Source organism: Megascapheus bottae, chromosome 6 (assembly GCF_031878675.1).
Source record: "Megascapheus bottae isolate mThoBot1 chromosome 6, mThoBot2.hap1, whole genome shotgun sequence".
Classification (NCBI taxonomy): domain Eukaryota; kingdom Metazoa; phylum Chordata; class Mammalia; order Rodentia; family Geomyidae; genus Megascapheus; species Megascapheus bottae.
The window spans coordinates 63031162-63053223 of record NC_143514.1 but is presented as its reverse complement, the minus strand read 5'-3'; the positions used below and the strand labels follow the sequence as shown (position 1 = coordinate 63053223).

The 22062-nt window shown below is 47.2% G+C and overlaps 1 protein-coding gene across 3 annotated transcripts in view; it reads right to left on the bottom strand.

The window, feature by feature from the left end:
• Dlgap3 (DLG associated protein 3) overlaps positions 1 to 22062 on the bottom strand; it is a 63660-nt gene that overhangs the window by 28514 nt on the left and 13084 nt on the right. For 2 of the 3 annotated variants that reach the window (XM_090335268.1, XM_090335269.1), the window contains exons 2-5: positions 12069 to 12151; positions 9551 to 10705; positions 5063 to 5268; positions 4714 to 4786 (exon numbers count right to left, since the gene is read on the bottom strand). In XM_090335268.1, coding sequence (XP_090191394.1) covers positions 4714 to 4786; positions 5063 to 5268; positions 9551 to 10654 — 1383 coding nt within the window. In that variant the 5' untranslated portion in view covers positions 10655 to 10705; positions 12069 to 12151. Of the gene's footprint in view, positions 1 to 2300; positions 2365 to 4713; positions 4787 to 5062; positions 5269 to 9550; positions 10706 to 12068; positions 12152 to 22062 lie in introns of those variants that run through there. The other variant, XM_090335270.1, reaches the window with a different exon arrangement.

The window sequence follows — 22062 nt, the reverse complement described above, 5'->3', positions numbered from 1 at the left end:
ATTACAACAACCAGGAGGAAATGAAAATCTCCCACAAAGGTAGTTATGTTGATGGCAGACTTCTCAGGAACAACAATAGAAGACAGGTGACAAAAGACATGTCTTCCAAACACTGAAAGAGAATAAATGTTGACTTGGAATTCCCTTAATGAGCTAAAGTATATCAAATGGTGAGGGTAGTTATCAGAGCTAACTACTAACAGACTCTGAACAGCTACTGAAGTATATACTTTAAGAGAAAGGAACAGATATAAGAAGCTACAGTGATAAAGAAGGAAAAGAAAGGAGTATATATAATTTAGTATTAGCAGCATAGAAAGTAACATAGAGAGCTGGAGGAATGGCTCAAGTGGTAGAACATCAACCACTGAGCGAAAACATCAGATACTGAGTTCAATCAAGTCCCATTCATGGGGAAAAAAGGGAATAAAAAGTAACAACAATAATAAAAACTAAATGGAGGCAAAAGCTGGTGGCTTACACTCAGGAAGCTGAGATTTGAGGATCACAGTTCCAAAAAGGAAAGTTCATAAGAATCTTATCGCCAATTAACCACCAAAAATCCAGAAGTGAAGCTGTGACTAAAGTGGTAGAGCATTAGCCTTGAGCAAAAAAAAAACACCAAAAAAACTTCAGGAAAAGTGCCCAGCCCTAAGCTCAAGTCCAAGGACCAACCCCCAAAATAAATAAAATGTATTATAGTACCTCATAAAGTGATACACAAATTTGATGTAGTACTTTCAAATTTTCAACTATATTTTAACCTTTCCACATGCATCCTCAAAACTGAATTTTATATGCAAATGAACCACAAAACATTTTTTTGTCAGTTGTGACACGTGAACTTTGGGCCTGGGCGCTATCCCTGAGCTCTTCAGTTCCAGGCTACTACTCTACCACTCGGAGCCACAGCACTACTTCCAGTTTTCAAGTAGTTAATTGGAGATAAGAGTCACAAACTTTCATACCCTGGCTGGCTTTTAGCGGTAATCCTCAGATCTCAGCTTCCTGAGTAGCTAGGATTACAGGCATGAGCCACCAGCGCCTGGCACAAAACAATTCTTATAAAGAGTAACAACGGGGCCGGGAGTTTGGCCTAGTGGTTAAAGTGCTTGCCTAGCATGCATGAAGACCCAGGTTCGATTCCTCAGTACCACATACATAGAAAAAAGCCAGAAGTGGTGCTGAGGCTCAAGTGGTAGAGCTCTAGCCTTGAGAAAGTCCAAGGACAGTGCTCAGGCCCTGAGCTCAAGCCCAGGACTGGCAAAAATAAATAAATAAATAAATAAAGAGTAACAATACTCACCAAATTTACCAAAAATCTATTCTCACCACAAAGTTACCATAATCAAAGCAAGTAACGGAGTAAGAATACACTCATGTATACCAATGGAATAGATTTGAAAGATCACTACACATGCATTTAGGTAAACTAATCTTAACAATAGGGACAAAAAATTTAAATAAGCAAAGAAAATGTCTTTTCAACAAATGATGCTGGGAAAATGCAAAAGGATGGGAGTTGAACCCTTAACTCAAATCTCACACCCACACCAAAAATTAAAAATGTATTATATACCTAAACGAAAATGCAGAAAGTATTCATTTTCTGTGATCTTAGATGAGGCGAACCTCTCTGAAATTTTAGACCAAAAGCACAGTCAAGAAGAGAAAATTTGATGAACTATATCTCATCAAATTTAATATGCCATGTTCCTCAAACAACAGTATGGAAGAAGCCATCCCAGCTGGCGAATTTATTTCTAGCATCTAGAATTATGAGAACTTTTGTGTGTGTGTGGCACTGGGGATGGAACCTGGGGCCTCATGAATACCAGGCCAACACTGTATCACTGAGATAAGAGTTCTCTTACCCCAAAACAAATTTTCGTTGCATTAAAAAAAAAAGGGAGGGAAAGAGATCATCAAATTTAAAGTGTCCTGAGGTCTTCCCCTGATGCAAAGGGAGGTGGAAAAACTGTCAGCTTCAGGCTGCTAAGTCAAGTACTCACATTAAAATTATGAGTAACCATAAAGATCAAAATAGAATATATAACTGTCAAACCAGTGCAGGATTTGGCAGGGAAAATAAAGAAAACTCAATCAGCCCAAAAGAAGGCAGCAAAGGAATAGAAAAAGCTCCCCAAAATGGCACAAAACCTGATAAACAGAAGGGCACAAAATAGGATGCTAGAGCTAGAACCAAACATACCAACAATCATAATAAATATAAATGTACACTTGATCAATCAGCAAATAGACATAAGACCAAATTTACAAGTTATTTGCAAAAGACATACCTGAAACATAGGAGATAAAAAAAACTTTTTTTCAAAGATGGAAAAAGATGTTCTACCAAATACTAAACAAAGATCAGCTTTAAGAGAAAAAGCATTACTGAAAATACTAAAGGGACATCTCCCGTGCTTTAAATCTCTTTCCTCTTCTGTAAAGCAGGATGCCAAGCCACATCTCCCAGAGAAATATGTCAAGTGTATATGCTGTTAGATAATGTAAAGTGGGAGGAGGAGAGAAAAAGAGGAGGAGGAAGAAGAGGAGGAAGAGGAATAGGAAATGTGGAGGAGGGGTAAATTTTAATTTTAGAATGTTTGGGAAAAGACCTGAAAGAGGTGAGGAACTGGTCCATGGGAATATTTGGGAAGGAGACATCCAGGCAGAGATTATGGCAACTGCAAAGGTCCAGAGGCAGAAACATACCTGTGGTGACTGAAGAGCAAAGAGAAACCAGCAAGGCTGGAAGAAGATGAAGAAGAGGAACTCACAAGGTTCACTGGTCATATCATGCAGGAGACCTTACAAGTCAGACTAAAAAGTCTTTGATGCTTGCTCTGAGCTAAGTGGAGACTTTAAGCAGAAAGGTGGATGGGGTAGTTATAGTTTTCAATGACCACTCTGGCTACACTGACAGAACTAAGTACAGTCAGACTAAGTGCAGAAGACCAACTGGAAGGCAATGCAACCTACCAGAAGAAAGGACATGGTGACCTGCAGCGGAGATAGTGAGGGGGGCTGGATCCTATATATGTTTTGAAGGTGAGACCTGCAGAACTTGCTGAAAGAGTGGATGTGGGATAAGTAAGACAGAGAGGGAGTGGGGGAGAGGAGAGAGACAGACAGATACAAACAGAAAGAGAAGACAGACTAACATCATGGACTGAGAATACAGCTCAGTGGTGGATCACACATTCAACATGTACAAGGTCCTCAGTTCAATTCTTAACACCAAAATAGAAAAGTGACCTTAAGAAAAGGAAAAGGAGAGCATTAACTTCAGGCTTTTAGGCCAGAAGTCCAAGAATAAAGCTGTCATTATCTGAAAAACAGAAGACAAGGACCAGAGCATGGCCTTGGGGAAGAGGGATTCAGCAATTTACTTCTGGGCACATTAAATTGAAAATGTCCAGTGGACATGCAAGTGAGATTTCAATACACCGTTCCATATACAGGAGTGTTGGGCTGCAGTTATGCATTTGGGAGTCATCAGGCTCTCAGTAATATTCAAAGCCATGAGCCTGGATGAGATCACCTAAAGAGTGGGTGTAGAAAGCAGTCTAGGGACTGAGCCCTGGAAAACTCCAGTATTGAGATCCTGGGCAGCTGTCAAGTACCCAAGACACAGTTGAGAAGAAGGCATGGGTGGGGGAGGGAGAATCTAAAGGATATGTTATCCCCAAACGGGTTTCAGGAAGAAACGAGAATCATCAACAGTGTTAGATGCTATGAGTCAAGGGACACAAGGCCTGAGCATTAACTAGTGCGTTTAGCAGTGCAGTCTGGCCTGATGTGAAAAGACAGCTGTGCCAATCAGATTCCCAGATTCAGGAAATGTAACAAAGGAATCCTGAGAGACTGCTGTTGCCAACAATGGGGGCCAAGGCGGACAGTCTTATGCCAGGCTTTTTTGCATTGCTTCTTTTCCCCCAGCAAACAGTAAAAATAGCTAACCTTTACTGAGTGCTGGCTATGTGCCAAGAACGCTATTATGATGCCTATTTTTAAATAAGGAAAGTGGGGCTCAAAAAAAAGTCAAATAACTTGCCCTAGGTCACTCAGCTGGTAAGTCATCTAAGCTGCAATTCAACCTTATGTCCTGTGTTTAATTACTAAACTATCATCACTTTTATAAATTCAGGAGAGGTCTATACTTAAGTAAGGAACTCATCTTTATAAAGTATCAATCTGGGGCCACATACTTGTGCAGGAATACTATCTTCCAATGAGTCTTCACCAACCTCCTGAGAGCTAGCTATCACTGCTACTCTCATTTTGAAGGTGAGAACTTAGAGGCATTGGGTGGGGGGGGTCTCTTGCTTGTGGTCCCAAAAGCTGAACGGAACTCAGGCCCAGAAGGTCTCCCAGACTGAGCTTGGCCTCTATGCCATTTGTATCCCTCAGTCAACCCTTTGCATGAGGTAGGTGCAGAGCAGTTAGGCCTGGAGAAATCTAGGGAAACCCAGAGAGCTGGTGCTGTTCTTCCTTACAAGGTCAGCATCTCAAAGACATTTTGTGGGTTCCAAAGATGTGATTCCCAGGAACTTCCCAGTCTGAGGCATCACTCAGTCCCAAGGCAGGTTTCTGGGTCTTTCCAGAACCGCACCCCACTTCTCTCCAGGGACACACTGAGGTAGGCGGGGCACAGAACAAAATCCCCTGTCCCACTCTTCCCTCCAGGTGGACTGGACCTCCCCCTACCTGTCCAGTGGTGAGGGAACGGCTATAGCCAGGGATGGAGCTCCGGGGATGGATCCGGGGTGGGACACAGCAGCTGGAAAAGGCCAAAATGCCAGTCAGAATGGGGGTCTGCTAGGATAGGGAGGGGCTGTGACATTCAGTTCTTTGAAGAGCCCAGGAGAGTCTGGGTAGTGTTCCTCCCCAAACACACTGCACAAGAACCACGCCCTTTATCTGAGGCGGAGTGAGACATCCCAGTTGACCCCTAAGCAAGACTACCCCACTGGAACCCGTTCTACACACAGCTCTTGTAGGAGGGAGCCCAGCATCAGCTTCCTGCCCCTTATCCCTGGTCACCCCCAGTTCTTACTTGATCCGAGCTGTGTCCACACTGGAGGAGCGGCGGGAGGCAAAGCGGCGGGCGAGTGCTTTGGGAGACGTCTTGGGGCTGCCATCCGAGTCTCCGCTCTCCTCATCCCCCATGGCTTTGATGTAGCTGCCGCTCCGCATCCTGCGGCAGGGGATCTCCCCGTCCTTGCCACCCGTGGGATAACCCCCCCAGTCGTCTTGCGGCACCTGCAGGGACAAGGGCCTCTGTCTCTCAGACATGTCAATCTCGAGCTCAGGATCCTCCTGCCCACTGCCAGTGGGAGGCACTGTCTCGGGCTAGAACAGACCACACTCGGGAGCAGGCAGCAGAGAACGGGGAGAGGAAGTGTTTCAGGCTGTCCACTGAGACTGCCCTGACAGGAGATGCTGCATCATCCTCCCCGAACCTTTGCCACTTAATTGAAGGCCACCTAGAGCATCTAGGGTTTTGACATGCCAGGTACCAGGAGGTTGAAGATCAGAGGTCTAAATGACCTATGTCAATCACATTTCCATCAGGGCAGCATCACCCGACCTCAGATACCCTTTACCCCTGCTTCTCACTCCATCCTTTTAACCTGTTTACTTTCTACATTCTCTGCACCCCCTTCCAACTACCTCACATTTCTTGAGGAGCCACAGAGAGCATTAGGCAAGGAACACATTGGGTTGGGAGGGAGCTCTTAACAGTCCAGACAGAGGTTGGCTGGATAGTGAAGAGCCAGGAGCAGGGAAGGGGTTCAAGTGGCAGGAGGGAGACCAATTAGGAGGCTGAGGCTGCAATACAAGCAAAGGATGCTGAGGCCTAAATTAAGGCAATGACAATGAGGGGAAGAGGAGGAGATGGAGATGAGAGGTGTTAAGGAGCATCAGTGAGCCTGATTAGCTGTGGGAGAAAGAGGAGGAGGTGGGGAAGAGTTGAGGATGACTGCAAAGCTGATGGCTGAGGACCTGAGGTAGGTGCTTATTGTTCACAGAGCCACAGAACCCAGAGAAACAAATTTGTGGAGAGATAATAGGTTCATGTCTAAGCACCTTGTGTTTGGCATCTAATTGCTGAACTGGTGGTGGTGGGATTCTGATTGTGGGGAGATCGAGGCAAGCATGTGGGAGTCATGGATGGCAGATGGATCGATAGGAATGATCTATAGGCAATCCAGGAAAGAGAAGAAGACAGATCTAAGGAGAGATCGGCTGACATTTAAAAAGGGACTGCAAAGAAAAGGAGCCTGTGAAGTCACCTGAGAAAGAGTGGGCAGAGGGGTAGGTGGGAAGGCAGGAGAATGCCATGTCACAAAACAGGAGATGTTTCAAGAATAAAAGGAGTCGATTATGTCAAATGTCACAGTGCGTTCAGAGGTTAGTGACTTGGGCTCAGGAGTTAAGAGATCCCTGTGCAAATTCTGGTGCCATGGCTTGCTACTAGGTAAACCTAAGCAAAACTGATTCATCTTTAAGTATCTGTTTCCCTGTCTGTGAGTTGACAACGATAATTCTACCCACATCAGAGGATTGGTGGCCCAGGTAAGTAAGCCAATTCAAGAGTGTCCAGAACACAGAAAGTGATCTGTAAATGTTAACTCTTATTACAGCCCTTGAAGGGGCCACTCTCCAGGGACAGCTCTCCAGAGGAGGATGACCACTTGAGCATGCCAGTGTGCTTTAGAGAACAGGGCTGTGGAAGTTTTGCCTGTGGTACAGGAGGTAATTGAAGGGAAGTAAAGAGAAAAATCTGTGCTCTAAGAAACTGGGTAAGAATTAATGCACCTACCACCTGGCAAGTATAACTGTAACCCCTCTATATATTACCCGACAATTAAAAAAAAGGTTAAAAAAATTGGATAAGAAGAAAAGAGGGATGAGGTTGAAGAAAGATGCTTTAAGGTAAAATCCACTTTGCAGTCAGTTACCAGTGGGTCACACTTGTAAGTCCTAGATATCCAGGAGGCTAAGATCTAAGGATCAATGATTAAATAAAGTCAGTCTGGACAGGAAGGTCCATGAGGCTCTTATCTTCAATTAACCACCAAAAAGCCAGAAACAGAGTTGTGACTCAAGTGGTAGAGCATCAGCTTTAAGAGAAAAAGCTAAATGATGATTCAAGGCCCTGAGTTCAAGCTCTGGTCTCCTCACCACACACACACACACACACACACACACACACACACACACACACACACATACACACACTTTCCTTTTCCATGAGTTGGTAATGGCAATTCGAGGGGTTCTGAGGAGATCTGTAAGCCCCCGGTGGAGCAGTCAGCCTAGGAGTTGGTGGGGGGAGGGGTCCTAGCTTGATCTCTGAGGGAGCCCATGGCGGTCACCCACATAGTGAAGGATGAACTGTGAGTGAAAGTAGAATGAGAAGGTTGAGGGAGGCAGTGAGGATTTAAAATGCTGTTGAAAAGAAGAGGACAAGGATGAGAGATGGAGGGGGGAGGAGAGAGAGAGAGCGCACATGTGAGAGCAAGCATATGCAAAGCAAAGCTCAGATAATATACAGTTCAAAAGCAAGGAGAAGATAGTGAGAGGACAGGAAATACTATGAGAACAGGAAAGCAGGCAAGAGACTTCAGGGAAGAAAGAGCTCTGCAAGTAGCCAGGAATCCAAGAATAGGGATCCAGGGAACAAGAATCCAGTGAGTAAAGAAGGGATCCAGAAGAGGTATGAAGGAGGGCTGCTGTCCTGGTGAGAGATATAGCATCCACAAAGGTGTTAGAAGTCTGAGATACCTCAGGAGAAGGGGCTAGCTTCCCTTGCTGTGGTGGGGAGCACCAGGCTATTTGGAAGGTTCCTACAGCCCCTTCATATTTTCTCTGAAACGGGGACCTTCCATCCCCTGTGCCTCAGACTCCACAACCAGGAACAGTGGGCAAGCAAGCAGATGGGACAGCCAGGACATGCTGTGCCACACTGCAGAGCTCCCATTCCACAGGCACTGCAGAGCAACTTGCTCCTCTGCAGGACACTGTGAGATGCATGCTAAAGAGGAAGCCCCCAGGGAGGTCAAGGCAGCCCTGGAGAAGCAGCAGAGAGAAGGAAAATGGAGGCAAAGCTCCAAGGCTAGCAAGGGCTTGCTTATGGGACAGGAAGGGTGGGTGTGCCTTCTCTGCACCCTTCACTTGTCAGCAACTCCCTGGGAAGGAGTAACCCAAGGCCAGCCTACCAGTCTCAAGTACTTGAGGTCATTTCTTGCTTCTGCTATGGCCTAATTTGCTCCCTTGGGCTTCTGTGAGATCTCCCAGGAGAATCCCAAGATGAACAACTTACTCGCAAGGCCAATGGCAAGCAAAAGCCACATACAGCTTCTCTTCTCCAGGCTTCTGAATTCACTATAGACCCTTCCAGGAATGCCTTTCATTTGAACTCAATGAATTCCAACTCCTCCACTCAAGTTCAACTCAGGGGACTTTTCTCTTACAAACTTTGCCAAGACACCCCTGGTTACCCACCACCAGGCGAATGAAGAGCTTCAACTGTGTCCCCTTGATGGCCAGGGTTCTCTTCTATCACAGTGTACCATTATATACATATATACCATACAAAATATAATACATTCCATCTGTTTCCTGATCCATCCCTTCATCAGCAACATTTGCATCTACATCTCTGTCTACACAGCAGCGGGGAGATGCTCATCGAGTGAATGAGGATTAATATATAAAAGGAATGTTAGCTTGGAAGAAAACTCTAAATCTGTTGGATCTCTGGAACTAAAACCGTGGGAAAGCTCATGAAAACAGTGTGGGCTGAGGGCTCCAGAAGAAGAGGTCAGAACTCCTAGCCCCACCAGCAGAAGGCCAAAGGTGATTAAGACAGGATGGCAACTCAGCCTCATTGTAGCACCCTTCTTCAGAAACCCTGCCTGCGATGGTGTCAGGGCTCAGCCTTGACTTGGTGTGTCTCTAGCCCAAGACAAACCAGGAAAACAGGGTCCCACAGTTACAGGAACTATGTGGACCCCAGAATGACAATGAATATGCCTCAGAAGAAGCATAAACTGAGCATCATGTTCCAGCAGTAGCTGGACCACCCAGATTTGAGCAGAAAAGGTCTGGGGGAGGCCTGGAGGCAAGAGAACTGCTTTCTAACTGCCCAGCTCCAAGCTCAAGGCAGCTAAAGACAAGAAACTTTACTCCTCCCGTCCACTGCCTTCCCTCGACTGCATTCTGCCTCCAACCTCCAAAGACCGAGGCCAGCACAGCTTGTTCAAAACAAGAGGTCAAGGAGAAATCTTCCTGGCACTGATGATACACATCACCAGAATCAAAGGGCCACTTCCCTTCATTGGACAAATGGAAAACTCAGGCCCCAAAGGGGGCCCTGGGTATCGCTTTAAGGCAAAGCTGAGCCGCCCTGCACCCAGACCTTCCCTCCCTCATCACAAGGAACAGCTGACTGGCAGCCAACCCACCCTCATTGTTCTCTGGCTGACAGGCCTGATGAGGGCTGAGAACCCTGTTCCCTACCCCCACAAAGCCTCACCTGCAGATAGTGATAAGTCCTGGCTTTGGCCTTGGCCTCTGGACCCAGGAGCCCTTTGCTTGGCCCAGGCCCTGGGTATCCATCCCGGCCCTGGCTGACCATCATGGTATGCCAGGCACTTCGCTTGACTGATTGTCCATCCAATGACATAGACATGCCAGTGCAGGCAAGACAGCGGCCTTCTGAGCCGCCTGAGCGCCCCTTGAAGCTCAAGTCTCGGTAGGACCCATCTGGAGCCTCCAAGCAGAAGGGACCAGGCTCCCCGGGGGGCCTCCCCCCTGCCAAGAAGCCGCTATCACTGTCCAAATTGTCATCAGAGCTCCACCAGCCCGTTGCCTTGGTCTGGTGCCGCCCATCTCCCTTTCGGTCCTTGCTCTTGCTCCTCTTGCCATGCCGGGACTGGTGGTGGTGGTGATGGTGGTGGTGATGGTGGTGGTGGGAGGTGTGGGGGCCCCCAGATCCTGGACCAGGGTAGCTGTCTCCTCCAGAGCTACTTCTTCCCTCGGCCTTGGGCCCATTATAGTCCCGCTTCCCAGGTGCCTCCAAAGAGTGGGACTTGGCAAAAAGCTTCTGCACTGAGTGAACCAGATGCCGAATTCGACTAGGGCTTTCGCTCCGGGGCTCGGGGGCAGCGCCAGACCCTGGCCCTGGCCCAGGCCCAGCCCCTGCTGGACCACGCTGGTATGGTAGTGTATGGAAGCCATCTTGCTGAACGGGCAACTGCTTTTCAAACTGATCCAGGAGTGTAGGAGGCAAGCGGGGGGCACCCTTGCCCTGTGGGTGGCCCACACAGTCTTCACAGGTGTCGAAGGGGCCCTGGCCAGGGTACATCCTGGGGAAGGTGCTGCTGCCTCCCCCAGCTCCAGACCCCCCTGGCCCTCCCTCAGGGCCTATAGATGGCCCTTCACTCAGGCTCAGGGGCCCTTCTGGAGAAAGGTGTCCCAGGCCAGCTCTCGGAGCACAGAAGCGGGGCTCAGTAGAGAAGACCTCCCTGGAGCCCAGCAGGTACGGGGCCCTGGCAGCAGGGCCCACGTCCATATGCTGTTGGTCAGCAAAGCGGGCTGGGCGGGGATGGCTGCCTCGGTCGCCATGGTAACCCCTCATGGCCTCAGCAAAGGCTCTTCATAGTGTTGGGGGCCAGGCCCCAGGAATCTCCTGGGAAAATAGGGAGAGAAAGGATTCAGACTGAACAACAGTCATCATCATCTAAAAACCCATCTTTCCTTGGCAATCTTGTATCCTTGTAGGTAATGCTTATCAATTCATTATGATTAATTGTACTATCTTACCACAAATGGGTTGTAAAGTCCTTAAAACAGAATAGACAAAGACACAGGGCACAAAATAATCTCGTCATTCATCAAATGCTGCAAATTTGATAAATACTTGTAAGAGGAAATGTACTCAGCCAAATGGGTTTTTTAAATATCCCTAGATTATCAAAAACAAAAAGAGACCCAAGCAGACAAACAAAATAGTCAAAGAAACCAGTCATTAGGTGAACTAGCTTTTAACAAGCTGGATTTAAACAAACTGGTCCAGAGCCAGCAGTGTGCCCCAGTCCTAACCAATACACCACTGCTGCAGAAGCCAGGCCTGTGACACGAACACTGGACTCACACATACATACACAGCAGAGTTCCACTGAAAATTCTTCCCCTTCCTTCCACACCCCACTCCTAGCATCGAGCTACAGGTTTATTCTCTCTCCTCTAGGGATGAGATTGGAAACAAAACCTAAGGAAGGACTTCATTCTTTCCAGGGTTCCAAATATTCCCCCAATGAATTGTCCTCTTTGCCCTTTACCCCTCTTCACAGTCCCTTTCCATGGTAGGGAAGTCACAGAGGGAGAAAAGACATAAAGGAGGAAGGCTGGCCAGTGAAGTACATTTGTATCCAGAGCTGGGCGTGGAACCCGGGAGTTCCTCCTCTCGGAACAGTGAGGCAGGAGGCTGATGAAGAAGCAGATCTGGAGCCAGTGCCCCTGGCCCTCACCCCAGGCTTGCCAAGACTACAGGACAGAGAGGTCAGCTCTCAGCAAGAGCTGCTGCCAATCAGTGCTCCAGGAGCTGCCAGGACAGGAGCTATGGCAGGAGGGGGTGACAGCAGGAGGGACAGGGATGGAGGATCTGGCAGACGAAGCCCTGCCTCCTCCCAGACCAGCTCTTGGGCCATCTGCTGACTAGGAAGGGATGACAGCTTCAAAGACTCCAGACAGTAGCACCTCTAAGACTCAGTCTCCCAACGTCCCCACACCCACCCCACTTCAAACTTCTTCCAAACCCCGCTCACAGCTCATCTCCTACTATTTCCCTAGTACTTGCTAGGTATTGTGCATCCACTGCAATCTTGTAATGTAGGTATTATCCATTCTTGCTATGGGAAAATGGAGCTCAAAAACAATGAAGTCACAAAGCCAGGAAAGTGGGTAAGTCACTTGGAATCAAGATTCAAACCTGTTATTTGGATTTGGGAATCTGATGGAATCCCCATCTCCCAGACTTCCCTACCACTCACCATCCAGGATGTTCCATCCTTGATGTCAGGATCCCCACCACCGGGAAGAATCCTAACTTCAGAAGGCTCAGGACCTCTGGCTCCTAACAAGAGAACAGGAGGTCAGCAAAGGGGAAATAACCGTCTCCTGGTGTCTTCGGGAGACAGGTCTCTGGCCCTGACAGTTCCCCTTCCCAACCTCCCTCTCCCTCACCCAGGCCCAATACCAGGACTGATTGGATGCCCTGTGATGCAGAGACTTCAGACACCCCCCACCCCAGGAAATAAAGTTGGCTTCATTATGCAAATACATGCAAAATAGCTCACAGGTTGGACCACCTCCTACTGCAGGTGTCTGTGTGATCTGTCCGTGGTGCTGAGCCACAGCATTTTCTTTGCCCTTAAATATTGCTATGTTCCACAACATTTGTTGAGTAGATACCATGAGTAAGAATAAGAAGCATATAGAGGTCATTGACGTGAGCTCCCTGTCCTCAACAGGTCGATAATCTAACAGGGAGACAAGCTCTCACCCGTGACAAGAGTTATTTTTAGGTCCCTATAATTTTGTGCAAGCTGTTTCCTCCTCCTAGAATCTTCTTTCATCTACATCCAAACTCTCCTCCGGGCTAACACTCATGCTAAACCCGGCCTTCCCTTAAAGACTGTCTGTGCTCTTTATTCTGAATGATTCCTTTCAGTGGGGCTTTTAGAATGTCCTGGGACTGCTATGGAAGCAGCCATTGCATGACATTGAACTCCAGCATTTCAGTTTCTCTCTCTTCTTCTACAGTGTGATTAGAAACCAAAGCCCAATCCTCTCTAGCATCTAACCTAGGGCTTTGACCAGAGCTGGTCTTTAATTAATGTTCACAGAGTAGATGAGTAAATAAATGACTGTGACAGAAAGAGGTGCCAAAATGTTAGGTTACCGCAGACCAAGATCAGATTCAGTACAGAGAAATCAAGGAAGACATCTCGGTGACGAGGGCATTTGAATTGAAATAGAAGATGGCTGTGTGTTCCACAGACAATGGTGGGGTGGGGAGGATAATTACCAACAGAAGCCTTAGCAGACACAAGGCTGAAGAGGTGTGCAAGTCAGGAATGCAGAGAGGTGGGCTGGGAACGTTCCAGTAGACAAGGTTTGGAAACTACTGGGAAGGAGAGGAAGAATAAGAAAGGAAGATGACTCTGAAGTTTGCAGCAGCCGTGACTAGAAGACTAATGATGCCATTATTAGACACAGGGATGTCAGGAAGAAGAGAGAGTTTTGCAAGCATGATTAATAGTAATGGAAGAGACATAGACATCAGGAAGAACTTCCTGACCCTGAGGAATGTGAGACAACAAGGAAGATTGGGGAGGTTCCAGTGACTCTTCCACAGAGAAGACATATCCAGTGCCCAGCCCAGGTCTAGAACCAGAAGAGCTATTAGTTATCTTGCCTGTGGGAAAACTAAGCTGACCTCAACTGCCTGGTCCTATGACAATTCTCCCTTTCCAGGGCACAGAGGTGACTTCAGACCAAGGTGGCTGCCTCACAATCTCTTAGAAAAGCTCTTAGAAGTGTCTCCTCCTCTTGGATAGAAGGTTTAATAAGCTAATCCCATGGGTAGATGTGCTTCTCTCGACACATGTCTGACACTGGGAACACAAAGGCCGTCTTGGCAGAAGACCATATCATCCCTTTTGCCTTGTGGGTGGCCATGTCAAGCTGGAACCCCCTAAGCTTCCCAACTGTGGGTATTTTCAAGTGCTCTTTGCCCTCAGCTTCACACAAATGCCACTGCTGAGCCACCAAGCTGCTGTCAAGATCTGCCAAAGTTGTCTCATTAGTATCAATCTGTGTTTTCCCAGTTCTGGTGTCAGAGATAAGCCCCTGTGATTGCTCTTCTCCAGAGAGAACTCCCTCACCCATTCCACACCCTATAGGGATAGTCCCAAGGCCAGAAGGTGTAGGATACCAGACAGCTGACCTAACTTTCCTAAGCCTAACGTGATCTGCTCACCTATCATCCCAGACCTCAACAAATATCAAAAGACACAATGCCAAAGAAACTACTTTATAAACTCAAAGGTTACACAATGTAATCTCTTATATAAAGCCTTTAGTTTTTATTTCCAAAATCTCCAAAGTCCAGATTGTAGACAATGAACAGAAAGTTACTAGGAGAAGGGACGATTCAGCGTGTGGGTTTCCCAAAGAAAAGATGTGGGTGTTTTGTTTTTATTTGAACTTCTGAGCATGGAACCTGAAGCTTTCTGCATGCTTAAGTAAGTGCTCTAAGCATGAGCTACAGCCCCAGCCCTTAGGAAAATATTTAATTACTGCTGGGAATGGTGGCACAAACTGCTCTGTAATCTCAGCTCTTGGGAGGCAGAGGCAGGCAAATGGTAAATTCAAGGCCAACCTGGGCTCCAAAGTGAGTTCTAAGCCACCCTGGGTCACACAGCAAGACCCTGCTTCAAACAAAAAGACGTCTTTCCTGGCTAGCTTCCTTCTATGTACTATGCCTTACAATCCTCCTCCTGCACCCTCTGCCCTCACCCCATACTAAAAATAATCAATGAGAGGAGAAAACAGGGAGAAGGAACTCACAGTTCAATCCATCATCAATCCTATGGATTTTACTTCCTAAAAATAGATATGCCACACGTAACTTGAAGGTATGGATAGAATTGAGAAAGATGGGGAGAATGGTGGGAAGGGTGACATTCACCAAGATACACACTACTCATAATCTGACTGGTAGAACTAAAACCCATTTGAACTACTTAAAATAATAATTTTTAGTAAGTGGTGCTGTGGTTCAAGTGGTAGAGAGATAGCCTTGAGCTGAAGAGCTTAGAGAGTTTCCAGGCCCAGAGTTCAAGCCCCCATGACCAACAAAAAAAATAATAATTTTTAAAATATAGATGTACCCACTTTCTTTTGTATTCATCAATCGTTGTTAACTGATTAGCTAAAACTCCTTCCCAGTCCCCCTTTTTTCCTTTCCCAGTCTCTCTTGTAATATAAAAATGTGAGAATTTTTTTTGCTTTGTGACCAAAGAGGCAGAGTCTTCTAATGTGTTCTACTTTCTCCCTTTATTTTTGGCTGGAATAAAATCATGATAGCCAAAGCTTGGCACGCTGAGAGAGGTCTCAAGAATCACAGAGAAGAGGGTGGGAAGAAAGAGGGAAAAAAAAAGAATCACACAGAAGCTAGGCACCAATGGCTCACGCCTGTAATCCTAGCTACTCAAGAGGCTGAGATCTGAGGATCACGGTTCAAAGCCAGCCGAGGTACTAAAGACTATAAGACTCTTATCTCCAATTAACCACCAGAAAACCACAAGTGGCACTGTGGCTCAAGTGGTAGAGCAATTTTCTTGAGCTGAAGAGTTCACGGACAGTGCCCAGGCCCAGACTGCAAGCCCTACAACTGATCAAAGTAAAAAAATCTCAGAGATGTTAGCACCGGCACCAGTGAGCCATGGAACCAAGACAAGCAGTTGCCTTTCTTCAGTCCTGTATGTGATATGGAATAAACTCTATTTTAAACCATCGTTGGCCAGATTTTCTGTATTTGCAGCACAAAGCTCTGCTAGCGAATCCAACTGCACCTCCAAACATCACCTTCTGCTGGTACATCTGCAAAAGTCTCCTAACTGAAGCTGGGTATCAGTGGCTTACACTACAATCCTAGCTACTCAGGGGGCTGAGATCTAAGGATTACGGTTCACAGCCTCGCTGGGTAGAATAGTCCATGAGACTTTTTTTTAAATCTCCAATTAACCACCAAAAAGCCAGAAGTGAAAGAGTGGCTCAAGTGGCAGAGGTCCAGCCTTGAATGAAATAAAAAAGGGACAGCACCCAGGTCCTAAGGTTAAGCTCTAAACACTCTCCCCCCCCCCTCCTCTCCTAAATGACTTCCCTGCTTTGGTTCTTATCCTGCTCTTACCCAAATTATCTTTGAAATTGAAAATCTGATCATGTCGGTCTCTGCTAAAAACTATTCATTAACTTATTGATCTCCTTTGGACAAAGCACCTTGACCTGACCAACTTGGGCCTGGCCCTTCCCACTTTTCTAACACCCTCTCACCACATGCTTCCCCTCACTCACTCTGCTTCAGCCAAGCCAGCCTCCCTACCATCCCCCAGTTCCAAGATCCTTCACATCATGGGGCCTATTCCCCTTGTCCAGCAAGCTTTTCCTGCCCACCTCTGCCTTGCTAACTCCTGCATGCCCTTCAGATCTCAGCCCAGTTGTTTCTTTCTTGGGGAAGCTTTCTCTGGCCTCCCTGAGTAGGTCAGATACTCCTGCTGTTTGCTCTCAAGGCATCATGTACTGCTCTTCTATCGTTACCATTTTAGATTTGTGTGATTCAGAGATGCCTCCCTCCCTCCCGCCCCCCCCCCCCGCCCCGTCTGTTTCTCCCTGTCTGTCTCTTCCCCACCTCCACCAGAATGTAAGCTCTAGGTAGGAATTGTGGCCATCTTTTTCACTTCGTCTCCCCCACCCCTAGTACAGAGCTTGAAAGTGGCAGGTATGTGCTGAGTGACTATAAGCCACAAAGAACAAGATCCTTTCGCTTATGACCTTTGATTTGAGTCCCCCAAATAACTCCAAGAGATAGGTATTATCCCCCCTCCTAATTTACAGGATGAGAAGGACTTCTTAGGCTCAACTGGCCTGCCCAAGATCGCCCTGGAAACTGGTGGCAAGGCCAGAAGTCACGCCCACTGTGGCCTGACTCCAAAGCTTTAGCTTCTCTCTTGTCTGTTCTGTTAGCTCAAAGAAGTCAAGCTTATTAAATGCTATTCCGAAGTAAACATGCTAATGAAAGTGAATCTCCCCATTTTTTTTTCTAAGAGCAAACAATAAGCCTGCCACTGGTAGCTCCTGCCTGTAATCCTAACTATTCAGAAGGCTAAGACCTAAGAATAACTGTTCAAAGTCAGCCTGTGCAAACAAATCTGAAAGATTCCTATCTCCAATTAACCAACAGAAAGACAGAAGCGAGTAGGGCACTCTTAGCTCACGCCCATAATCCTAGCTGCTCAGGAGGCTGAGATCTGAGGATCTCAGTTCAAAACCAGGCAGGAAAGCCCGTGAGACTCTTCTCTCCAATTAAGCACCAAAAATACCAGAAGTGGAGCTGTGGCTCAAGTGGTAAAGCACTAGTCTTGAGCAAAGAAGCTCAGGGACAGTGTCTAGGCCCTGAGTTCAAGACCCAGGACCCAAAGAAAAAGAAAAAAAAAGGATAATAGAAGTGGAGATGTGCCTCAAGTGGTAGAATGCAGGCCTTTAGCAAAATAAGCTATGGAAGAATACTCAGGCTCTGAGTTCAATACCAGCACAAAAAATACATACACAACAACAACAAAAAAGACCTCATACAGAGCTCACTGACTGGAGCCTGGTTTAGCCTTTTCCTGTGTGGTAAGCATATATTTACACCAAGTCCAAGTTCAGGTAAGTACAGAATAAAGGAAGCTTCATAAATCGATTGGAAAACTCATGTTACTGAACCATGCCATCTCTCTACTATCCTAGGACCTAGAAAGCTGCCCAGATGGTAAACCTCTGGGCCAGGAAGCTGCTCCAAATGCCTGTGGCTGGCTAGGAAATGAGAAGCAAAGATACCTGGGTGACAAATCCCCTCTGTGAGGTAGCTTGAATCTATCTGGGAATGGAAGAAATGGCACAGATGCCGTCACCAAGAAATTACCCAATTTAGCACCAACTACACAATCCAGCAATTAGTTTCTTAAACCGGAACTTGCTGGGGGCTGCCAGGCTGGCGGGGTTGTTGTTACAAATCTCACTGGGAAACCAGCTGTGTAATTCGCCAGGAGGTTGTCACTGCCCCAAGCAATTACCTTCCAGAAAAAGAATGGAAAATGGGGGAAGGAAAAAGGGCCCTAGAAGAAGTAGAGTGTTTTCTCTTCCTCTCCCCCAGGACTCTGCCCAATCAAATCAGTTGATTTTCCTTCCTCAAGACCTAGGTGACTCATGAACTCCCTGGACAAAAGCAGTTATTGGCGTGGACTTGGTCACCAGACCACTGCATTCAAAGTCCCTTTCCACTCCCTTCCTAGCCGTGTGGACTGAGGCTGGTGATTCATGTGTCTTAACCTATTTTCTTATCTGTAAAATGGGGATAATATTAGAGCCAGTATAAAATTACAAATGTTATCCAAGCAAGAGTTCAAGGCCCTGAGTTGAAGCCCCAGGACCAGCAATAAAATAAAGCAAAATAAAATGACTAATGTAATGGTTAATAAAGTAGCACTGTGCCTCAAAACATGGAAAATAGTAAAGATACCTATCATTATTGGTCATCTTATTACCTTCTCCACTGGTTGACAGTGTGACCTTGGGCAGGTCAATTAAACTCGCTGAATTCTAAGTCAAAGGTCTGCTGGTGAACAGACAAGTCATTCTTCAGAGTGTGCATATGTGAAGCCCCAGAGATCTAGGTGTGCTTAACAAAGGACCATGTTTCAGGGGTTGACACAAAGCCATGCCTTAGGCAAAGATGAACATTTCAAAAATGAAATAGGAGCTGATTCATTCCTTCCTCAGGAAGCTTCTGGGAGATCTACAAACTGGACATGACGGTCCAGACAACAGCAAAAAAGGCACAGCTGCTCTCTCACTGGGGGGTCAGCTCCATCTAATCCCATCACACCGAGTCCATGAGGTCATCCCCCACACCACCTTTGGGCAAGCTCCAGGCTCTGCCTAACCACTGCTTTTTCCTATGTTGACCTAGCCAATATGGCCAGGACTTTGTCTTGGGTAGCTGGGGTGGGCTCTGGAATTCACTGGGAATTCCCAGCGAATTCCAGAGCCCCTGGGAGACCTAACAGAGTCTCTGACCAGTAGCATGCCCACTTGATCTTTCCCTATGGATTGCACTACTCCCTCAAACTCCTCGCCTCTTCCTGCCTGAGCCCCCTTGTCCAGCTGACTCTGGCTTTGCTCAGATGCCTTTTGGAAACATCTCTGTAGCTGAATGAGGGCTCTGGTCACTTTATCGAACCTTGTAATTGAACATTCAGAATACCTTGTACCCAATCCCCTTAGAAGTCCCAGGAAACGCTCCTGCCTTCCCTGCAGTGGGAGAAACGGTAGGATGGAGGAACAGAATAGAAGGAACCAGTTTCACAGTCACATTTACCTTCATTACTTTAATCAACTCTTCCTGGGGTCTTAGGGCTGGAATTCAGCAGAAAGCAGGTTGTTCCAAAACACTCAAGCCATTTAGGCAGATAGGAGTCTAAACACATCTCCTAACCCACTAGCCAGCACTCAGCCTGTGAATAACCCTCACTACCTCCACTCTCTTTGAAAAAAAAAAATCCCACCTCAGGGGGCTTTGCACTTGATGTTTTCTCTGCTGGAACACTCTGCCCCAGATATCCCTATGGCTAGCTCTGTCTCATCCTTCAGGGCTCAGCTCATAGAGGCCTGGCCCTGACCACTCACTGTAACTAAGGCAGAGCCTCATCTCCCTGGATTCTCTCCCATAACACTTAACTGTTCTTGAAATGATTTTCTCCACCCATTACATGTATACAGTGTGTCATCCATGGTCAAACCTAAGCCCCAGGTAAGCAGGGGCTGACCCTGGAGCAGTATTCTGATTGTGTAGAATGCCCGACACTAACAGGTGCTCTCTAAATATCTCTCGTGTGAAGGAACAGCTTCCCCAGCTATTCTCACCCCTTCTCCTGTGCGCCCAGTCCACAGAAAGGACCTCCACCCCTGTTCCTGGAAAGGCTTTGCAGCTCTCTGGAGGATTTGGTATGAGACATCTTGCCTCCAAACCCAGTCCTGCTGTTTGTCCACCTCTCCCGTAGAAGTGCTGTTTTCAACAAGGAAGGCCGTAGGGAAGAGGAAGAGGAAGGGTAACCAAACGTTGTGGAGGAAGCCATGGGGCCCTGATCAGGCTCTCATGAGTACGCTACACGAGCAGCGCTCAGGGGCTGTCACCCAGCCACAAACAGGCCTCTTCACTCAAGTTTGATAGGCCTCTACTTCTTCTCCGGCTGGGGTTATATGGCCAGAAATCCCAAAAGCAAAGGTGGAGCCACCTCCTCCTTTGTAGGGGCTGCCAAAGGCCCTTGGAGACACAATTAATTTTCTTTTTTGCCAGGTCCTAGGGCTTGAACTCAGGGACTAAGCACCGTCCTTGGGCTTTCCTCAAGGCTAGTGCTCTGCCACTTGAGCCACAGCATCACTTCTGGCTTTTTCTACGTATGTGGTACTAAGAAATCAAACCCGGGTCTTTATGCATGCTAGGCAAGCACTCTACCACTAGGCCACACTCCTGGCCCCACAATTCATTTTCATTGTCATCTCCATCCACTTTACCTCGCCTTAAGGTCTCCAGCAGCCTTCCTTGGGGAGCTATCCTAAGCTGAGAGAGAGAGGGGGGAGGGTAGAAAGGAGAGAGGGAGCGAGGGAGAGAGGGAGAGGGAGAAAGGAAGAGAGGGAGAGAGGAGAGAGGGGAGAGGGGAGGAGAGGAGGAGGGAAGGAGGGAGGGGGGAGAGAGGGGGGAGAGAGGGGAGGGAGGGAGGAGAGAGGGGAGGGAGGGAGAGGGAGGGGGGAATATGAATGAATATTCCAGGACCAGACAATGTGAGACCCTGGCTAAGGAAGGCCGGTAAGAGAACAGAATATGGATTCTCCATCTTGAATTAAACTGTTTGGGTTCTTAGCCCAGGGCTACCAGTTATTAAACTGGCTTTAAAGGAGTAGCTTCATCACTCTGAATTTGCTTCCCTATTTTTGTTCATTTATTGGCTTTGTACTGATACCGGGACTTGTATTCAAGGCCTCATGTTCCCCTAGGATTTTTCACTCACAGATGGCACTCTACCACTGTAGCCATGTCTCCCAGTCTGAGTTTCCTCATTTTTGTATGGACCTAAGAATAGTCCCCTTCTTACTGCAATGCCATGACAACTAAAGTTGTCATGAAATGAATGTCCAGGTTAACATCAAGGGAGAAACTATCTAGAATTCATGAGAACTGGACATAGGGCCTCTGAGGGGATGGATTCTCAGACAGCCTTGGGCAGAGGTTGTGGCCACACTGACTGACCAGCATCGGAAATGGGTGTTCTGGGATCTTTCTGAAGACTTTCCACATGCCAAGCAATAAAACCAATATAGCAAAACGGTAGAGCTGGGGTGGCCAAGGTGGTGGCGTTTGAGAGTGCTAAAGGCTCTGATATGCACACACACATGCACGCACACACACATACACATGCACGCACCACCCATGCAGTCAGAACTAGCAGTTTTTCCTCTACCTCCAAGGTTGAAGGTTAGGAAGTCTGAAAGCTTCATATCTGGGCACTGAAAAAACAACCATCCATCCCTAACACTCTACTTCCTTGACCATGAACAGCTAGTTTTCTCTGTCTGAGCCTCAACTTTCTTATCTGTGAAACAGGAGCAATGATAGCAACCTTCTTATATTGTGACAATGGATAACCAACTAACTGGATTTATCCAAAGCACAGGCACATTTGTCTCCATATGCAGGCTTCTCCTGACCTGGGCATCCTTGCATTTTCTTACATTCATGTGTGCCTTGGACTGTTGCTGCTCTGAACTCTGGGGTTTCGTCACCTACATCTACCAGGGTCACCAGAAAATAACAGGCAGGCGATCCAAATTCATGCCAAGGCTCCATTGGGCATAAGCTGCCAAGCCATGCCAGGACCACGGCCTTTCCTCCCTCCAGCTTACATGAGCCAGTGGTCCTCACATATGGCTCAGCCCTTAGGATGACCTCCAAGGCTCACACACTGCTCTGTAAGTTTTCTGTGTGAGCTTGGACAAGGATTTCCAGCACTAGCAGTTGTCCTCTCTTTCTGAACATCTCTCACAGGAGAGTCAAGCACAGGGCACCTCAGGGTCCTTGAGAACCGTGTGTGTGTGTGTGTGTGTGTGTGTGTGTGTGTGTGTGTGTGTGTGTACACATGCCAGCCCTAGAACTTGAACTCC